Here is a 20,645-nt window from a genome sequence, read left to right as displayed (position 1 = left end):
CTCTTGGCCCGGTTTTTCCCTTAGTTTTAAGCATTTTTTGCTTAAGCTCCTTCTAAGCCCCCAGCACTTCCAGATGATGATTATTAGTCAAAAGTAAAGGGGATATTGTCTGGGAGGAGGCATGAGGAGGCCTCCAGGGGTGTCAGAAATATTCTGCGTCTTCATCTGGGCTATGCTTATGTGGGTGTAAATGTGTAAAACTTCATGGATTATGCATTTTCCTGTATGTATGTTATTCCCCATTAAAAATAAAAAAGAATAGGGCAGTTTCAAGTGTATTGATGCATAATATTGCAAGACATATTGTAAAGGGCAAAAATGAGGCACCAAACAATGTGTATGTTACCACTGGTATTTTTAAAAAGAATATAGGAAACGTACCTTTCACTCCATCTTTTACAGCATTTGAATTTTCTACCATGGGCATGAATTACCTACTCAAAAACAAATTTGGTGTAGATTCCTGGGCTTGGCCCCCTTCTTACAGAATCAGCTTCTCTGGAGTTTAGGCCCAGGAATGCTCATTTCTAACACCCTCTCCAAGTGATTCTATGCATACTGCAGCTTAAGAACTGCATGGGGTTGTGCCGGCCTGGCTTAGGCTACATCCTACTACAAAAGGAAGGCAGATATAAGGGGAATTTACCCCAGGCTCAAAAGATAGTTTCCCCCATGGCTTGATGACTAGGGAAGGAGCTCTGTTCAACTCTATTAAGAATGCCAAAACCTCTGAGCTGGTGCCAAAGTCAACAACTCCCGTTTCCATTGTAAATCCGTACTCTTCTCATGCCAGTGTATTTTGTATATGCTTTGTGTAGACATCCCTAACTTTCCCTGTTAGATTTTAAATCGGCTCCCTAAAGAGTTTGGGGTTGGGCCTTAGAAGGATGTGATGAATCCCTTCACTTGTAATATGGCCATTCACCTCCTCCTCTTAGCAAAGCTGCTGAGACATAACATGGCTTCAGTAACTTCCCAAGGGGACACCAGCTGAGATCATACCTCCTGGGCAAACAAGGCCCAAACACCCTCTCTGTTCAGAGGTCTCCTCTGTGTATTTTTGAATGAGCCTGCCTCCCTTGACACCCTGTCCCTACGTCACCAAGAACGTTTTACCCTAATCCTACAGAGCATCCTGGCAGTCCCTCTGGACTGAAGTTTCTCTTTCCTCTCCTTTCCAAGTCTGTCAAGAAGATCCTGTAAATAACATCCACTTGCTACTTTTCTTAACACCATGAATCATCATCAAACACATGGGTATAGCATTCCAATTTGTAGCCTAGGAAGCTAATCTTAAAGGATTTTGCTCTTGCATTTATTTATTTATTTACCTTATTTTATTTTATTTTATTTTTTTGAAACAGGGTCTCACTCTGTCACCCAGGCTGGAATGCAGTGATGTGATCTTGGCTCACTGTAGCCTCTGCCTCGCCGACGGGATCCTCTTGCCTCAGCCTCCTAAGTAGCAGGGACTACAGGGACACACCTGTAGTGTGTAGAGATGGGGTCTCACCATTTTGCCCAGGCAGGCCTAGCTTTTATTTAGGTCTGTGTATGAGCATATGTGCTCATGCACACCCTGAAATCTGCTTTGATATTCATGAACATCTAGACAAGGTTCTTGTGACCTACTTTTTAAGAAGCATTGTACATTTGATACATGGTACCTCCACTCTTGGGCACTGCTGAGGCCCTGTTTCCTCTTATCCCAAGGGGCATCTGGGAACGTCTCTCTGGATAGCCAAAGAGCAGTGTCTGTCTGTCTCTCTCTCCACACACATCCACACACACACACACACACACACACATATATATATACATACTTCTCTCTCTTTTAGTGTACTGGCACCCATTTAGTAACGTTCCAGCTTGCATTTTCTCCATATACAATGCACCTGAAATGATTGAGCAACCTCACCCTTTTGCCCACAGGCTGCACGTGGGAATTTGGAGCCATGGTGAACTACATCAAGAAGACATATCCCCTGACCCAGCTGGTCGTCGTGGGCTTCAGCCTGGGTGGTAACATCGTGTGCAAATACTTGGGGGAGACTCAGGCAAACCAAGAGAAGGTCCTGTGCTGCGTCAGTGTGTGCCAGGGGTACAGTGCACTGAGGTGAGTCATCTCCGCCTTCCATCAGGACCTTCAGTTAGCCCTTATTTATGGAGATGCCCCAACGCACAACACACTGTTCTGTGAAGACCGGGGAACACTGTGGCCAACTGAGTAGAAGTTTCTGAGTCTTGGACTCACCTTGTTTTGTTTGCGTATCACACATTGGAGTTGTCCCATCAGACCCCTTAAGCCTGGGATATGCAGCTGCATTTTGGGATCAGATCTGTAATTGGAGAAGTCAAAACACCCTTTGATAGTTGCTGTCTCCCTAGGGAATCTCTGTCAGGTGACTTAATTTGTTCAGGCTTCAGGAGTTTTTATAGAAACGTGGGTTAATGAAAGAGCACAGGAGACTGGCAAGCTGGGATCTGAAAGCTGGGCATTAGGATCCCAGATCCCTCCTTCCTGCAAGAGCTGAGTCTCAGATGACATCTGGGAGGGATCTGTAAAAATCGTTTAATCAGTGTCCTTACCTTTATGTATTCATCTCTCTTAGGCATCCTAGGCATCATCACAAAGGAGTTGATCTACTGGGTCAAGCTTTCTCCCAGCCCTTAGTCTCTTGCCAGTAGATACCCCACAGGATGAGTCCTAGGAGGGCGTGGTCATCTGCCCTGATTCCCCTCAAGATCACTGGTGTCCCAGGTCTCTCTCGAGTCACCACACTCACGTGTTCACACACACACACACTATACACACACATCTCTCTAGGCTCTTCAAATACATTCATATTTTTTTCTGTACTCTTCATGGTGTCTTTTGTATTACAAATGAGTATAACCAGTTATTAAAAATCTTCTGAAAAAATTTGAAACACACGGGAAAGTTTAAAAACACCTCCCTGTTGATCCAGTCTAATGCCAAACAGTCCTTATCGTTATTCAAAGAATCTTTTCTTTTTGCCTCACCTGTATATCTCATGCTGCAGTTTAAACATACCTTGCTACTTTCTGATGGATAGAGGCTATCTATATTATTTCTAAAAATACATATTACTGGAATTTAAAGCCAGCACACCCAAAAGGTACATATGGGCCCAGGATTCAGCCTCTCCCTATGAGGCTTAAAGCTGGCTGAAAAAGATGATCTATAAATGTACCCACAATAGACATGAGAAACATCTCTGATGAAACCCTTCCTGAGTCCCAGGGCCAAGGTCTGGGTTCTGTTTTTCCTTGCTGGCAATATGGGGATGATGATAATAAGCAGTACCTACCTCATAGCACCACTGAAAGTTAGATGAGTTGATGCATATGGAGTGCTTAGAACAGTGCCCAGCCCACAGGACGTAAGCCACTGTTCATTTTCATTATTGTCATCATCGTCATTCACTGTAAAATGAAGGAGGTGGGTTTGATCAGCAGATTACAAAGACTGGTCCAATGAACTAGTGAACTGCCTCACTTCATAAGGAATCACTTGGAGGATCATGTTAAAAAGAAATTCTGTTTCTTGGGCCCCACCCTTGGAGATTTTGATTCATGAAGTTGGAGGCATGGGACCTCAGAAATCTGCATTTTGGATACATTTCATAGCTGACTTTTGATGTTTAATCACGTTTAGCAGTCCCTGGGGTTAGTGATCTCAGTGGTCTCTCCAGCTGTCCCGTTCCAGGACCAGGCTAGTCCCCCATCCTCCTACCAGGAATCTTTTTCTTCACTTCTCTGGACACTGGGGAGTCAGCTGAGAGGACATGTGTCTTTATCTTGGTGTGACTAGAAATATCCAACTCCCAGCTCATAGCCACATGTAACCAGAATTAACCAAAGTCCTGTCGGGCCCAGTCACTGGGATAAGAAAGACATGAGCAAGGGGCCTACCCCAGGATCCAAGGGAGCAGAGCTAGGACATTTGTTTTGTTTTCTTTTTCTTCAGTGCACAAAATCTTAAAATGACAATCGCTTCATCTCATTTTGCTGCAGTAGCGCCATCTGCTGTCAGCAAGAGCACATGATTGACACAGCAAACTAAGGTGTTTGAACTAAGGCAAAGAAGGCTCAAGAAACTAGGAAACTAAAATCCGTGAGGTGCTATAAATTTTGCAGACATAGCCTACGCAGCCTCTTCCTTGAGACCTCAGAGGGCTTCGTACACATAACTAACTATTGGCACACCAACCTCATGCAATAAGGAGCAAGTTGCAACTTTATTCTCTGGAGCATAGACAACTAACTTGTCCAGGCTAAGATCATGTGGTCCTGCATATGGGTACTGGCATCAGGTCAGAGAGACACCGTTGTCCTGTGTGTGCTGGTGTGAGGCTCAGGTGCCTTCAACATTTAAACCAGATCTGTGGAATAAATGGAGCACAGTTCCTTACTTTAAACCAGTATAACCTTTTTTTCCTGCCAAGGCTTGAGGGCGATGCACCTTTCAGCACTGGGATGGTGGCAGCTGCATAAGTGCTTCCCGTCACACCAAGGTGGAGCCGGGAAGGCCCGTCTGCCTCTGCAGGGGCCATACAAGAGTTCATGCATCTGGTAAATCTCTCCTAGCTGAGTCTGGAGACCCGCTTCCTCAGTGAACCCCTCCCTCTGGCTTCTCCTCCCGTAGCTCACCTCCCGTCTAGCCAGAGCCAGTTGAAGGCTTAGAGAGAAGCCAGCCACCTGCTTGCTGTAGTTAGCAAAGTCTAGTTGCTGCTAAACTAGCTCACCTTTTACCATGTGCTGAACCACTGAAGGAGGGACACAAATGCCCTGAAATCACCTGGTATCCAGCAGACTTTAACATGTTCCCTCAGCATAAATAGCTGCCAACCCGCCTGGGAACTCTGTGTGGTGAGACATCCTCCTAGGTCATAGGGACACAGCCCTGAACAAGGCTGACTAATTCCCTGCCCTCGTGGAGCTTAAAGAAAATGGGGAGGGAAGCATTTTTGGTTTGATTTCAGGTAAAATAAATTCTTCTTTCCTAAGGAAGCCCTCAACAATCCTATGTTGCAGAATTTAACAATAATAATAAAACTAAAATAAAATTATTTTATTGCCATTTGGGTGTAAAAGATAGTCAGTCTGTATATGAGGACCTCACAGTACTTAAGACAACAGAGTGATATTTACAAAGCCACAAAGCAACAAATACGTGTTACTAACATATTACACATTAGACGTATGGGTGCTGAGGAGGTCCTCAGTCAAGTGGGGGGTCCCTGAGGAGGGATTTCTGAAGGAGGTGAGGGTGAGGAGGACAGTAGCACAGGGCCCAGGCCAGGGGCAGAAGCTCCTTACAGCAGGAGTCCCAACTGCTATTAGGAACCAGGCCACACAGCAGGAAGTGAGCGGTGGGCGGGTCACGGTGGGCGAAGCAGTAGGGAAGTGGTGGGTGAACCTTCAACTGTATTTAGTTTCATCTGTATTTACTGTTGCTCCCCACTGATCACATTACTGCCTGAGCTCCGCCTCCTGTCAAATCAGCAGTGGCATTAGATTCTCATAGGAGGATGAACCTTATTGTGAACTGCGCATGTGAGGGATCTAGTTTGCACGCTCCTTATGAGAATCTAATGTCTGATAATCTGTCACTGTCTCCCATCATCCCCAGATGGGACTGTCTAGTTGAAGGAAAATAAGCTCAGGGATCTCACTGATTCTATGTTATGGTGAGTTGTATAATTATTTCATTCTGTATTATAATGTAATAATAACAGGGAAAAAAGTACATTATAAATGTAATGTGCTTGAATCATCCTGAAGCTATCCCCCTGCCCCCTGCCTTCCCTGGTCTGTGGACAAATTGTCTTCCAAAAAGCCAGTCCCCAGGACTGCTGCCTTATAGGACAGTAGAGGAATTATCAGAGGAGTGTTTCAAATCTCCTTAAAGGCACTTTATACTCCTGGCTAAGTGAATGTGTTAGCATCACTAAGACCTGGCCACCTGAATATCCTAGCATTCTTTGAGCAAGGCCTTCCCGCCATGGGGCAGAGGCAGGTACCACTTTTCCTGCCATATGGTAGGATTATTGTCTCTTGCTTTTGATGGCAAATTCCAGGCTAGAAATGAGTTTATGACAAAAGCAAATGTTATCATTTGTAAAGTTCCCCCAGAGACTGGGACTTTCCTAAAATTTGATTTTATAGTTGAAGAGCTATAAAATACAGTAACTTTGTGCCATCAGTAACTTTGAATCACATCCAAACAGAGAGGGGGAAACTGCAGCATTTAAATGAGACTCTGTGGACAAACTTCAACCTGGGAAACAGCTCAGCTTGTCCACCACTGGATTGTGAAGTCGACCTGACCACATGGTTGCCCTTAGTGCCTTGGGGCTTTTTGGTTTTTTTGTTGTTGTTAATTTTTTTAATCAGAATAATGAGAAGCCATATAAATACTCTTTGACTCTAACTCATTCTTGTAAAAGTACATCCTGTAAAAGGGAAAAGATTCTGATAAGGAGGAAAGGGGCTTGGTAGGTGGCCATTCCCTCCCCTAGTCTGAAGTCCATCTTTCTGCCCCATCCTTCCACCCCAGTGGAACTAACAAAGCCCAGCCTGGCAGGTACCAAAGACTCTTGGCCCACTCCCTTGTATGGTACAAACATGGTTTTCTTCTGCTCACACTCTCAAGCTGAACTAGCTGGAGATGATGACCTCTGTCTACAGATTGACTCTGCCCCGAAGGGCAACCTGCTAACAGCCCAGAACCTTCTGGCTGGGTCTTTTGGGTCCAGAGGCTCCACCATCCTGCCTCCCAGAGGCCCAGCTGTTCAAGGCAGGAGCCCTGTTCTGGGCTTGGCCAGCCTGCCTAGGATCGTGCCCTCTTCCTCTCTCTGGGGGTTGGGCTGGTCCTGGTTTTGCCCCCACTGCAGGATTACTCTCTTATAGTGCCCAAGTTAGAAATAATCTGCATGTCCAGTAGGGACATAGTTAAATAAATTAATAATATACTAACTCAGTGGGGAACAAGGCAGCTTTTATTTTAAAAAATCAAGAAAAAATATATAACATGACAGAATGTATACATTAAAAGTAGGGAAGGGCCAGGCGCTGTGGCTTACGTCTGTAATCCCAGCACTTAGGGAGGCCAGGGCGGGCAGATCACGAGGTCAGGAGATCGAGACCATCCTGGCTAACATGGTGAAACCCCGTCTCTACTAAAAAGTACAAAAAATTAGCCGAGCGTGGTGGCGGTCACCTGTAGTCCCAGCTACTCGGGAGGCTGAGGCAGGAGAATGGCATGAACCCGGGAGGCGGAGCTTGCAGTGAGCTGAGATCACACCACTGCATTCCAGCCTGGGCGACAGAGCGAGACTCCATCTCAAAAAAAAAAAAAAAAAAAAAAAAAAAAAGGGAGGAAAGCAATTTTGTAAAAATTTGATTATACAGAGGGAGAAATAGAGAATTATTATTTAATGGGTCTAGAGTTTCAGTTCCACAAGATGAAACCATTCTAGAGAACTTTTCACATTGTACAATGAGTATGAGCTGTACACTTTACACTACTGAACTGTACACTGAAAAATGGGTAAGCTAGGCATGGTATCACATGCCATAAGTCCCAGCTACTCATGAGGCTGAAGCAGAAGGATCACTTGAGCCCAGGAATTCAGGACTATAGTGTGCTATGACCACCTGTGAATAGCCACTGCACTCCAACCTGGGCAACATAGTGAGACCCTGTCTTTTTTTTTTTTTTTTTTTTTTTTTTTAAAAAGGGCTGGATGCAGTGGCTCATGCCTGTAATCCCAGCACTTTGGGAGGCCGAGGCAGGCAGATCATGAGGTCAGGAGTTTGAGACCAGCCTGACTAACATGGTGAAACACTGTGTCTACTAAAAATACAAAAATTGGCTGGGCATGGTGGCGCATGCCTGTAATCCCAGCTACTCAGGAGGCTGAAGCAGGAGAATCTCTTGAACCCGGGAGGTGGAGGTTGCAGTGAGCCGAGATCATGCTATTGCATTCCAGCCTGGGGGACAGAGCAAGACTCTGTCTCAAAAAAAAAAAAAAAAAAAAAAAAAAAGGTTAAGATGGTAAATTTTATGTTCTGTATTTTTATCATAATTTTCTTAAAATATGACTGTATATAGGCAAAATCTGGAAAGAAACCCCTCCTTCTGCAAGTAAAAATACTTCTTAGGTTGGGGTGATAGCATTCTGGGAAAGTACTTAATATACTTTATTCTTTTTTTTTTTTTTTTTTTTTGAGACAGAGTCTTGCTCTGTCGCCCAGGCTGGAGTGCAGTGGCCGGATCTCAGCTCACTGCAAGCTCCGCCTCCCGGGTTTATGCCATTCTCCTGCCTCAGCCTCCCGAGTAGCTGGGACTGCAGGCGCCCGCCACCTCGCCCAGCTAGTTTTTTGTATTTTTTAGTAGAGACGGGGTTTCACGGGGTTAGCCAGGATGGTCTCGATCTCCTGACCTCGTGATCCGCCCGTCTCGGCCTCCCAAAGTGCTGGGATTACAGGCTTGAGCCACTGCGCCCGGCCTATACTTTATTCTTAAGGTTTCATTAGCATATTGCTTTCAAGATATTTTTTTTTAGTGTAGTCTAGATCCACATCCCATAAATTTATCTCCAATCTTAATTCATAGTGCCCTTGCCTTTTTTCCCTTTTTAGAATGTTAAGGTCATGCATGCCCATCCCACTCTTACAGAACCTCTTTCATATTCTCCATATTTTTTCAAAGACCACTTGGAAAGCTGTTTCACTATTCTCATAGTCTCTCAGCACTCTGAGACATAATTTATTTGAGCCAGGAGATCTGCATTCACTTGGGTATTAGATGCATTTTTTCTCCCAGTTCATTCTCTTCTGACTTTAATTCCTTTTCATCAGTGCTTGATCCACTCATTTTGCAAAATACGAGCTGGAAAGTTGAGCCTTCTCTAAGCAGTTACCCCAGCAGCTTAGTGGTTGGCTCAGCTCTTCCTTGCCTAAGTGATTGCTCTGAACCTAATTGTAAATGCCTGTTTGTTGGGACCCTCTTCTGAGCGATTAAAATCCATTGCCTTCCACAACACCTTTTAAAATTCTTTTAACAGTCCAAAGAGAAATCTCACTAGAAAATGGCTGTGAGGCCGGGCGCGGTGGCTCAAGCCTGTAATCTCAGCACTTTGGGAGGCCGAGACGGGCGGATCACGAGGTCAGGAGATCGAGACCATCCTGGCTAATATGGTGAAACCCCGTCTCTACTAAAAATACAAAAAACTAGCCGGGCGAGGTGGTGGGCGCCTGTAGTCCCAGCTACTCGGGAGGCTGAGGCAGGAGAATGGCGTAAACCCGGGAGGCGGAGCTTGCAGTGAGCTGAGATCCGGCCACTGCCCTCCAGCCTGGGCGACAAAGCAAGACTCCGTCTCAAAAAAAAAAAAAAAAAAAAAAAAGAAAATGGCTGTGAAACCAGTATGTGTAATATTTTATTATAATTTAATGTTACATTGATTAGAAATGAAGGCATTTTCAGGGAATTCTATTTATTTTGGTAATAGGTAGATCAATGGATGCATAAAGTTCTTTAAAAATCCATATGGATTATTCTCAAATAAGACTCCCAGTGAAACTATACTGGGTTTGGGGGGTGATTTTCTCTTCTCATTTGTGATGATCACTTTTTGAGAGTTTTTCAACTTTCAGGAGGCATCTCTCCTTTTGGAGTCATCCTGGTTCTTTCTGAAGTTTTGAAACCTACCTTCCTTCCAACAAGAGTTCACTCTGAATTATGCAAAGCCATTCCCTCCCTGTAATTCTGACCGAGCTGCCCCTCCCAGGGTTCCACACTTCTCTCCTGTGTCCTCAGCCAGTTTATCCTGGTGGGCCAATATCTGGCCCAGCCTGGGGAGCAGTTCCTGCCACCCCTTTTCTCTTCTGGAGAACATAGCCATCTAGAGGCAAGTCAAGAACTTGGATATTCAGGCCAGGTGAAGTGGCTCACGCCTGTAATCCCAACACTTTGGAAGGAGGCCAAGACCAACAGATCACTTGAGGTCAGGAGTTCTAGACCACCCTGGCCAACATGATGAAACCTCGTATTCTACTAAAAAAATACAAAAAATTATCTGGGCGTGGTGGCGCACACTTGTAGTCCCAGCTACTTGGGAGTCTGAGGCAGGAGAATCGCTTGAACCTGGGTGGTGGAGGTTGCAGTGAGCTGAGATCACACCACTGTGCTCCAGCCTGAGCTACAGAGTGAGACTCCATCTCAAAAAACAAAAACAAAAAAAGAACTTGGATAGCCAAGTAAGGTATTTGTGCGGTGTCTAGAGAGCTAAAGTCCCCTGGTTTCATGCCCATTTTGTGATTTGCATCTAAAATTGAACCCCAGTGTAGCCACTACCAGCTCCAACACTGAACTCATACCCCCATCTTGTTTCCTCTACACCCAGCCATTCAACCACTCCCTCAGAAACTGCATTCTTTTAAAGCAAGTCCCAGATATCATTTCATCTGTAAGTAGTTCACTAGGTAGCTCTAAAAGACTCTAAGGACTTTTTCTTAAACATAACCACAAATACCATTATCACCCAAAACATTAGCAATAGTTCCCTAATAGCATCCCATTTCTCATCAGTGTCCAGATTTCCTTGATTGTCTCATAGAAGTTTTTTTTTTTTTGTCAGTTGGCTTGTTTGAATTAGGATCCACATATTGCCTACATTTGCATTTATCGATTTCTCTATGTTTCTTTTAGTCTGTAGGTTACCCTTTTATTGCGTTTCAGTTTGCTGTTGGTGGTGGTGGTATGGAAGACATCAGTCCTTTTCAAAAATATATATATATGAGATGAATGTAATACATTGATCTTGATTCTTTTATTAAACCAATATAAATTTAAGTTTCAATTCCTTAATTCTACAGCCAAAGGTAAAGGACAGCCCCTACATATACTGAGTGGTAAACCAAAGATACTAAAAATCAATGTTAGCCAAAACAAACAGAGTGGAACACTAGTCCCAACATCCTTGTCATGATCCCTCCCTGAGCCCTGGGTCCCTGTGAATCCCTAGAACCTTTCAACAAGCAGTGCCTGTGGTGTATTCAATTAAAAAAAATCAACTGCAGGACTGCAGCATCTTTTTATATCTTAAGTTTATGACCACACACTTCTCCCTTCCCTACCTCTGCAGCCTGTCTGCAATGAAGGAGGTACTAACAAAAGCAAGAACATCCCTTCAGTTAGGAGGTCAGCAAAGGGAAAAATGAACCAGGGCAAGAGAAAGCTGGGATTGCCAGAGACCATTGGCTCTCTGGGTAGCTTGGATCCAAAGTCAGAGGAGAGGCAGCCGGTTGTGGCTCACTGATTGGGTGATTAGGTGACCCCCCTCCCTCTGACCACAGGCAGGTGAGCACAGTCCTGCTTTAGCTGGGGTCCCTCATAGTGATCTGGTCCTATATTCTTCCTGTGGTGCTTGGTTGGAGTCGGGGGGGATGGCGGCTGCACATTTATGCAGTGGCCTTTTGACCCTTCGAGGTGGTGTTAGTCTACTTTGAGCTTAGTCTGTGTTTGATGGGCACATCACAGACCATTAAATTCACAAACCATTTCATTCTTAACTCCTCACTACCTCTTACTTTTTAACCATGACATTGTGGGAAATGTTTGTCACTCAAAAATTGTGGAATTTTGCCATTCTACAATTGTAGCAACTTTGGGGCAATTACTTTTATAAAATTACTTTTATAAGCTCTCTGGATTGAAAAAATAATAAAAAAACAAAACAAGAAAACCTTATAAACCACCTAGTCCCCTCACCATCTGGAAGATGGAACCTAGTAGAAGTAGTGATGTCCAGATCCATTCACAGGGTGGAGTCAGGCCTGGAGATTTTGAAACCTGCAAGATGAAAATTTCCCTTTAATGAGTGTGGATTCAGTGTCCACCTGCGTTTGGATTTATGCCCAAGGGAGAAGAGCAGTGAGTGGGGAGGGCTGAGCAGGCATGGCTGGTGGGAGTGAGCCCACTGGTGTTTGTTCACCTGCTGTGTGGGCATGGAAATCTGGCTGGTGAAGCACATGGCCAGGGCTGGTGGTGCTGTCTCCTCCTTCTGCATGCGCTGCTGGCAGAACCTGGGCTCTGGAAAACAGGGACAATATCATCTGCCTACTGCTGCCACTGAAAGGTCAGAGGGTGGCCCTCACAGCCACCTAGCATATGCCAGTCACACCCTAGCCCTAGAGGCAGAAAGACGCTTCCAGACCACAGCTGGCACGCACCAGCTGTGCCTAGAAAGGGTTAAGGGCCTGTCTATTTCCACTTCGATTTCCTTGCCCCTTCAATGGCATAAGGCTAATCAAAAGATAGATTTGGAGGAGATCCCAGTTAATGATTTTACCTTACCTCTTGATCAGCAACAACAGAAGTTTTTTTAGGTTTTCCCCTCCACATCCACTCTCCCCTTCCATGTGCCTGTCATTAAACCAGAAAACTTGCCTGCCAGGTAGGAAGCCAAATACAGAAAGTGTTCACATGACAATTGAAGCAGACTTTGGTCCTGGCAGGCTCAGTGACTAAGAGAAGGCCCAGGTGCTAGAAGAGAGTGTCGGGGGTGCCACCAACAAAGCCTCTGGCGCTAGAGAGGGCCTTTGCTGGGGTCCCCTTCCCCTGCGCTGTCTTGGTGTCTCCATAGATTTCTCCAGAGATGTTTGAGCTCTGCACATTAGAGCCTCTGTTTTAATGCAGAGGCCACAGCCTGAGAGCTGGCCCTCTCCACACAAGCACCTTGCCCCATGGCTAGAGCCCACTCCTGGCTGCCCATCTGCAGCCCCACACTGCAGTCACCCTCACTCGCTGTGGTTCTTCCAGGGCCCAGGAAACCTTCATGCAATGGGACCAGTGCCGGCGGTTCTACAACTTCCTCATGGCAGACAACATGAAGAAGATCATCCTCTCGCACAGGTAGGTCACCTTCCGTTCTCTCTCAGGAGACAGACAGTTCCTTCCTGAGCTCATCTGGGAGCCATGAAAAGCCAGGGCTCCTGTTCCTTCAGGGGAAAAAAAATTACAGGTATGGTACAGACTCTCTGCTGCCTGCATTTGTGACTTGATTAGAAACAAACTTATCTTGGCCAGGCGCAGTGGCTCACACCTGTAACCCCAGCGCTTTGGGAGGCTGAGGCGGGCAGATTGCTTGAGGCCAGGAATTCGAGACCAGCCTGGCCAACATGGCGAAACCCCATCTCTACCAAAAATACAAAAATTAGCCGGGCGTGATAGTGCCACTGTAATCCCAGCTACTTGGGAGGCTGAGGCAGGAGTCACTTGAACCCAGGAGGCGGAGGTTGCAGCGAGCCAAGATTGTGCCAATGTACCCCAGCCTGGGTGACAGAGCGAGTCCCTGTCTGAAAAAAAGAAAAGAAAAGAAAAGAAACCTGTCCCAAGCTACTAACTTTGCCAAATCACCTTATGCTTTTGTAATTCCCAGTAAATCTAAGACAAGGAACCAGTTCTACCCCCTTTTCTCCCAAATTAGAGCAGTCACGAGGTGGCTGTCATTGTTGAGGAGACCTTCCCCGTAAGATGCTTCTGTGCCTGGGGGATCAGGACTCATTCTTGACTGACCCTTGGGCTTCTGACCAAGCAGCAGGGTGACAGGAGTCTCAGGGCATGGTTTCAGCACCTCCCTCCTCTGCATATTCTTCATGCTTATCCTGTCTCTCCACCTCATAATCCTGTGGTGAATTAACCTGTCAAGTGCTTAGAGCAGTGCTGGTATGTGTAGCACCAGATAAATATTAGCAATGACTTTTTCATTATGATTATTATTATTGCTGACATCTCTGCCTCCTCCTCTACATCTCTCATTCCCTGTAGCTGGACTAGGCTACTTAGAGGTTCCCGTGCCCCCAGCCTCTCCCACACTGCCCTTGCTGAGAATACTCTCCCATTTCTCTGCTGGTGGGAACCCAGCCCATCCTTTAAAGTCCATCTCAGTTCTCCTATTTTTGTGAAGCCAACTCATCCATGCCCACGTTGCTTTTCTGTTGCTTCCCCTCTGTAAATCCTATGTCTAAAACCAAACTGGAGAGCATTGGAGGGCTTAGGCATGTGTTGATTGCTCCCAGCACCCGAGACACACCCGTGCACTCAAAAAAATCTGGGGCATTTTTGGTACCACCCTAGGAAAAGCAATCTGACTAAATGATTGGTTTCTTGTTATCTTTTTTTCATTGGCTAAAGCAGGCCACACACCCCAGATTGGACTTCCTATGGGTGGGCGTTCACATGGTGCCTGAGCAAGGCTGGGCTCGAAGGCCCCATCAGGCTGCCACATTGCCAGATGTGTCCTCATGTCCTCGTTTCAGGAAGGAGAGCAGAGGGAGACTTATGTCCCCTGTGCTGGCTGAAAAATCAGCTGTTCCCACTCGGCTCATGTTTGAGATATAGCAGTGTGCTGGGCACTGAGGTGCATGTGGCTGAGCCGAGGTTTGGATGGGTCTGGAGATTGCAGAGGTTTTGTAGCCAGAAGGGGTGGATCCAGGCCTCTGACACCAAGTCCAAGTCCTTTGTCTGCCTTTCTGCACCTCTGGAGTCGAAAGTGACTCCTCCCAGGAAACATTTGTTTTGCTAAAGGAACCTGGTCTTGCTACTAATTAGTCTAGAATGTTCAAATTATGAGACCCCTTTGAGTGTGTGCTAAGTATTTACATTTTTCAAATTTACTACAGAAAGTCAAACATCTAGAAATTTTAGGTTAACTTTGAATTTGTACATTCTGTCCAGTAGGTATATAATCTTCCTAACAGTCTTTTGAAAAAAATAAATGCTACAGAAATGTGTTCTTCTTTTGGAGAGGTTGTGAATGGGTAGCAGAACACCAGGTTGGCATAATAAATCCTTCCTTAATAAATCCAGGGCTATGCTTCAGCAAACTCAGTCTGCTTCTAGGTGTGTGACTGAGAGCCCTTGCTGGGAAGAGAGGTCAAAAGGGCATGTTGTGACCCCTACCTCTAATGTCATCCTCTCAAGATGGATTTTTTCTTAATAGAAATGCTGGTTCCACTTGGGGGTTGGGGAAAAAAAAATGATTGCTCTCCTGAATAGATGTTAGCTTTTATCTGAGACACTAGAGAGCTGTTGATTTGACCAAATGCTAAATGAGTTAACCCTTGTCTTCCTTGGTTTTTGTTTGTTTTTTTCCCACTCCTTCCTGCACACTGAGTCTTCCTTGTTAAGCAACACAAACAGCTCATTAAGGGGAAGGGTCTCTGCCAAGGGGGACATTATCAACACAGTGTAAGGACGAGGCCCCTACGGCTTGGCCCACGGCCCACCACTCACCACAGGGCCCATCTTGAGTCCCCCTCCCCTGTGCTGAAGGTTTTTAAATATTCAACTAGGTTCAAACCCAATCTTTAGTTTGTCTGGGTACCCCTGAAAAGGGAAATAAGGTTTTGACATTCATCTTTCTACAGTTATTCAAAAGTCAACAGCGCCAGCTCATCCGCTGGGATGTTCCAAAGGTTAAAGATTCTATTTCTAACTGACCACAGTGGCTCTGCCTCCTGGCTTGCTCTGGCAAGGAAGCAGGCTCTGCTGTGGTTGTTCATCCCCCACATCTTAATCTCTATTTGCTTTTGTTTGCCCTAGGCAAGCTCTTTTTGGAGACCACGTTAAGAAACCCCAGAGCCTGGAGGACACGGACTTGAGCCGGCTCTACACAGCAACATCCCTGATGCAGATTGATGACAATGTGATGAGGTATGTCCGCGCAGGCGGGAGAGAGACGCTCTGGGGCAGGGTGCCAGTCGGGAGGCTGCAGGTCAGCTCTGCCTAGCACTAGTGCTTTGCTCTGCCTACTTTAGTGTTAAGGGTGCTTTTTTTCCCTTTAAGTAAGTGTCTAGTGTTTAAAAACAGAAGATTTCACAGGAACATTTAAATGTCTAGTTTCTCCTGGAAAATAGGAAAAGGATCTGACGACCCATTCTGCATTCCTACAAAGCATAGTTAGCTTGATTCAAGGAACTGGGGCGTGCAGGCCCTAGCGTGGGCAGTCTTCACCCTACCTGTCCTGCCTCAACAACAGGGCAAGTGTCAGGTGCCACATTAATCTGCATTTTGCAGTGGAGTAAAAGGCAAAGGAAGTATTTCTTGTACTTATCTGTGTCTCTAACAAGAATAGAAAAACTGACTGGGGGCAGTGTCTCACGCCTGTAATCCTAGGAGGATTTGGGAGGCCATGGGGGAAGATCGCTTGAGCCCAGGAGGTTGAGGCTGCAGTAAGCCGTGTTCGTGCCATTGCACTCCAGCCAGGGCGACACAGCAAGACCCTTCTCAAAATTAAAAACAAAAAAAAATAGGAAAACAGAAGATAGACCAAGAGGGCTGTGTGTTTCAAGCAAAATGAACAGAGCCTCTTACTTTGGGGCATGGAGACTCCCCTGAGTGTGAGACACAAATACTGCCCACTTCATTCATCTACTCTACCTGCCTCTCTCCTCCAGGCACCTGAGGTTGCAATCTTGACAGTGTCTTCTTTCCTAGTACCAGTAGATTCTGATTGAGGTTACCCTTAGCTGAAAAAGGAAAAGTTGACTTCTGACCTCATCATTCTCTTTAAAGACGTGATCCTTTTTATTTAACAATCATTTGAGGCCAGGAACAGTGGCTCATGCCTGTAATTCCAGCACTTTGGGAGGCTGAGGCTGGAGGATCACGTGAGGTGAGGAGTTTGAGACCAGCCTGGGCAACATAGCAAGTCCCTGTCTCTACAAAAAAAAATTGAAAAATAAAAATAGCCAGGCATAGTGGCACACACACCTGTAGTCCCAGCTGCTTGGGAGGCTGAGACGGGAGGATCACTTGAGCTCATGAGTTTGAGATTACAGTGAGCTATGGTCACAACACTGCAGTGGAGCCCAACTTAGGCAACAGGGCAAGGTCCTGTCCCTAAAAAATAAAAAATAAATTGTTTGATATTTTTAGATGTAGTTTAAAGCAAGCAATTATTCTTCATCTAATAGATAGGCAGATATTGACCTGAGGGTATAGGATCTCTGCTTTGCTTTGCTTCCTTACGAGATTTTAGTAGCCTTCTTACACCAAGTAACCTTGAAATATGCCTGCTAACAGTTTCTCAAAGGAAATGAAAACTAGGAAATTGCTGGTATGTTCAGAAGGTGAAAAACGCATCTTACCCACCCTCACTTAAGATAAGGTGTGTGACTGTATTGCGGTGTGTAGTAAGAAAAAAAGAAAAACAAATTAAATTTCCCATTCATCTCCTAAATTTTTTATGCCCAAAAGAGAATGTTTCTCAACACTCTCCAAAGTCTTTCCTCTTTAATAGTGTTGGATAGTAGCAATTTTATGATCATAACCAGTCTTGGTGGCCTCCTCATAGATCCATCCCAGCAATACTGGAGGGATAGAATGCATTCCCTGCCTGCTGAGACTGCAAACGAACTGATTTCACAAGGACAGGCATCTTGGCGATGATCTCTACAGTTGGCCTCCTCCCTGTCAAGAGGGCCCTAATAGTCCAGCCTGAGCTTTCCAGGCCATTCCCAGGCAGAGATGTCTAATGAGATCCACAGCTTTCGGGGAGGGAGGATAGCTTAAAGACCCTAGTCAGAACAGGAAGACCCGCCATTCAGAAGTCAGAGGCCCTAATCTGTGTCGGAAAGAGGTTTTGAGATCCTCTGGCCTGGGCCTCCTGGTGTCAGAGCTCCAGGATGAACCTTGTGGGGCCTCTGGGAGCACAGAGCAGAGCAGGGCAGACCTGCGGCCCCTCATTCATGCCGAGCACCGAAGGTTTTGTTACCTGCCAGTTTATCTCTATTGCTCCGTAGTCAGAGATATGGAGCAGTAGTCAGAGATAAAGGGACAGAATTGGTAACTTTGAATGACAGTCTCATTTCTGTTATCTAATACATATTTTATTCCAGTTCACAGTGGTCCTGTTACTCCACCAAGAACTCTGTTAATAGGAAACTTCCAGTAAATGTCCTTGAATTTCAGTTTCTCCATATCTGTAGTGACAACTGGTTTTATACTGCCTCAAGAGATGTAACATACACTAATAATTACATAGATAACAATTACTACAGGGTAATTACTCTGGGTGGGTCATGATGGTAGTAAGCACTTTAACATCATAAGTCTCACAGTTCCATTGAGGAAGGCCCTGCCTTCAGATTCATTTTATACAGGAGAAGCTGAGGCTCAGATAAGTTGAACCATTTGCCCAAGATCACATAGCCAGTAAATGACCGAAGCAGGATTTGAACCCCGATGCCAAAGCCAGTGCTCTTAACCCCGAATCTTGCTACCTACATACATTACATTGATATGATGAGTTAGCGCAGGATCTGGAACAGTCATAAAATCAGCTCAGCGTTCAGGCCTAACTCCTGCCTCTGTCTACTCTACCAATGCCACAAGTTAGCATGAGGAACTGAAGCCATAATCGGCTCAGCGTTCTGATCTTATGACCAATGTTTTATCCTTTTTCTTTTTTTCTTTTTCTGGTGTGTTCCAGGAAGTTTCATGGCTATAACTCCCTGAAGGAATACTATGAGGAAGAAAGTTGCATGCGGTACCTGCACAGGGTGAGTGACCATCACTGGCTCAGAATTAGCATCACTCCATCCAGCCTCGCACACAATACAACAAATATCCCTCCTAAATTTTCCTGGTGGAAGCTTAGCTGGAATCTGGCTCCAACCGCTCTTTTAGCTTGGATTTGTTTATTGAACCGTACTTTCTCCCTCTGTAACTGCCATACATTAATCCCAGAGCTGCCCCTTAGACTGGTGTGCTCCCATATCTGTGTGAGGGCCTTTAAAATTGCTCCAACACTCACCTTTTTGTTAGTCTTCCTTTGACAGCATAATCCTGTCTGATTTCTGCCAGATCAATGAGATCTGTCTAGGTTTCTTACCATGCGGGACCCTCTTTTGGCCATTCTGTATTTTGTTACCATAGTGCCTAAGACTGAACTCAAAATTCCTGCCATTATCTGGTAAAGCACAGAGTAAAGCTGATGTGTTTCTGTATCAAAGTGATGATGAGCATGTCTATTTTTTTTCTTTTTCTTTTTCTTTTTTTTCTTTTTTCTTGGTGTTTTTTTTTTTTTTTTTTTTTTTGAGATGGTGTCTCACTCTATCGCCCAGGCTGGAGTGCAATGGCGCAGTCTCTGCTCACCATAACCTCCACCTCCTAGGTTCAAGCGATTCTCCTGCCTTAGCCTCCTGAGTAGCTAGGATTACCGGAGCGCACCACCACACCTGGCTAATTTTTGTATTTTTAGTAGAGACGGGGTTTCACCATGTTGGTCATTCTGGTCTCAAACTCCTGACCTCGTGATCTACCTGCCTCAGCCTCCCAAAATGCTGGGATTACAGGCGTGAGCCACCACGCCCAGCTGAGCGTGTCTGTTGATAAGGTAGACTGGTTTGTATTAATGCAACTTTTAGCAGCTACAATAAACCTTGTGTGTATTAAGTTTGTGGCCAACCAAAATCTCCATATGTTTGTTTAACCTGAATGACCAACAAGCCAGTCTCCCCTATTTATCCAAACACAGGAATTCCCATTTATTCTTGTCAATGTCCACCTGTAGGTTTGGCCCACCATTCCCCTGGCTAAAGCAGATCACTGGGAACTGTAGTTGTGCTATCTTATCAGCCATCCCTCCTAGTTTAGCATCATCAGACTTTTGATGTCATCATTTAAGCCATTATAGGAATGTTGAGCTGTCTAGAGCCAACATCAGAGACCTACAGGATAGCACAATCATTCACTGCCTCAGTATGGCTGTTCAATGACATCTGAGTCTCCCTATCAGTACCATCTCCACTAAAATGAAAAAGAAGGCTATTGGCTGTTTTAGTAAAGTGGATGTTGAATGCAACCCTGCCAATGGTTTTCCAATATCCACCAGCCTACTCCTGTTTTCAACCTTCAGATTCTTTTTCTTTTTTCTTTTTTTTTAAGAGACAGGGTCTTGCTCTGTTTCCCAGGCTAGAGTGCAGTGGCGTGATCATAGTTCACCACAACTTTGAAATCCTGGGCTCAAATGATCCTCCTGCCTCAGCCTCCTGAGTAGCTGGAACTATAGGCATGAGCCACACTCCTGACCTAGATTCTTTTGATTTGTTCTGTTTTTGTTTTTGTGTTTGTTTTAACAAATAGAGACTGGGTTGTGGGTCTCACTATGTTTCCCAGGCTGGTCTCAAACTCCTGGGCTCAAGCAGCCCTCCCACCTTACCCTCCCAAAGTGCTGGGATTACAGGCATGAACCACTGTGCCCAGCCTTGGCCTAGATTCCTCTAGAATCTCTTTTGTCTGGTGTGGAGTGCACTTCGTTTTTCCTTCCCGTGATATAAACTGAATTAATATGTACATAATTCATTATAAAGTCATTTCCTAAAAGGCATGGCTAATCTGAAACACTCTGATGATCATCAGGAAGCTTTGGTTCTGCACACTCCTGCTTCCAGGGCAGTAATCACAATGGCAGATGTAACTCATCACACTGCCGGAGAATACAAGGCGTCCTTACTCTACCTGTTCAGCAAGCTGAACTGTGACCCTCTTCCCTTTGCTTCAAAAATATGTCCAGCAGTGAGTTTGAGCCTTGAATCAATGGGGTCTGAAA

At 45.3% G+C, this 20,645-nt stretch overlaps 1 protein-coding gene across 7 annotated transcripts in view; it reads left to right on the top strand.

Moving 5' to 3' along the window:
- ABHD2 (abhydrolase domain containing 2, acylglycerol lipase) overlaps positions 1–20,645 on the top strand; it is a 112,984-nt gene that overhangs the window by 88,309 nt on the left and 4,030 nt on the right. For all 7 annotated transcript variants that reach the window (XM_050797673.1, XM_050797669.1, XM_050797670.1 and 4 more), the window contains 4 exons: positions 1,933–2,116; positions 12,851–12,943; positions 15,635–15,745; positions 18,525–18,594. In XM_050797673.1, the coding sequence (XP_050653630.1) occupies positions 1,933–2,116; positions 12,851–12,943; positions 15,635–15,745; positions 18,525–18,594 (458 nt within the window). The remainder of the gene's footprint in view (positions 1–1,932; positions 2,117–12,850; positions 12,944–15,634; positions 15,746–18,524; positions 18,595–20,645) is intronic.

This window comes from Macaca thibetana, chromosome 7 (genome assembly GCF_024542745.1).
Source record: "Macaca thibetana thibetana isolate TM-01 chromosome 7, ASM2454274v1, whole genome shotgun sequence".
NCBI classification, from domain to species: domain Eukaryota; kingdom Metazoa; phylum Chordata; class Mammalia; order Primates; family Cercopithecidae; genus Macaca; species Macaca thibetana.
The sequence above is the reverse complement of the archived record's forward strand: the minus strand, read 5'-3'. Positions and strand labels throughout refer to the sequence as shown.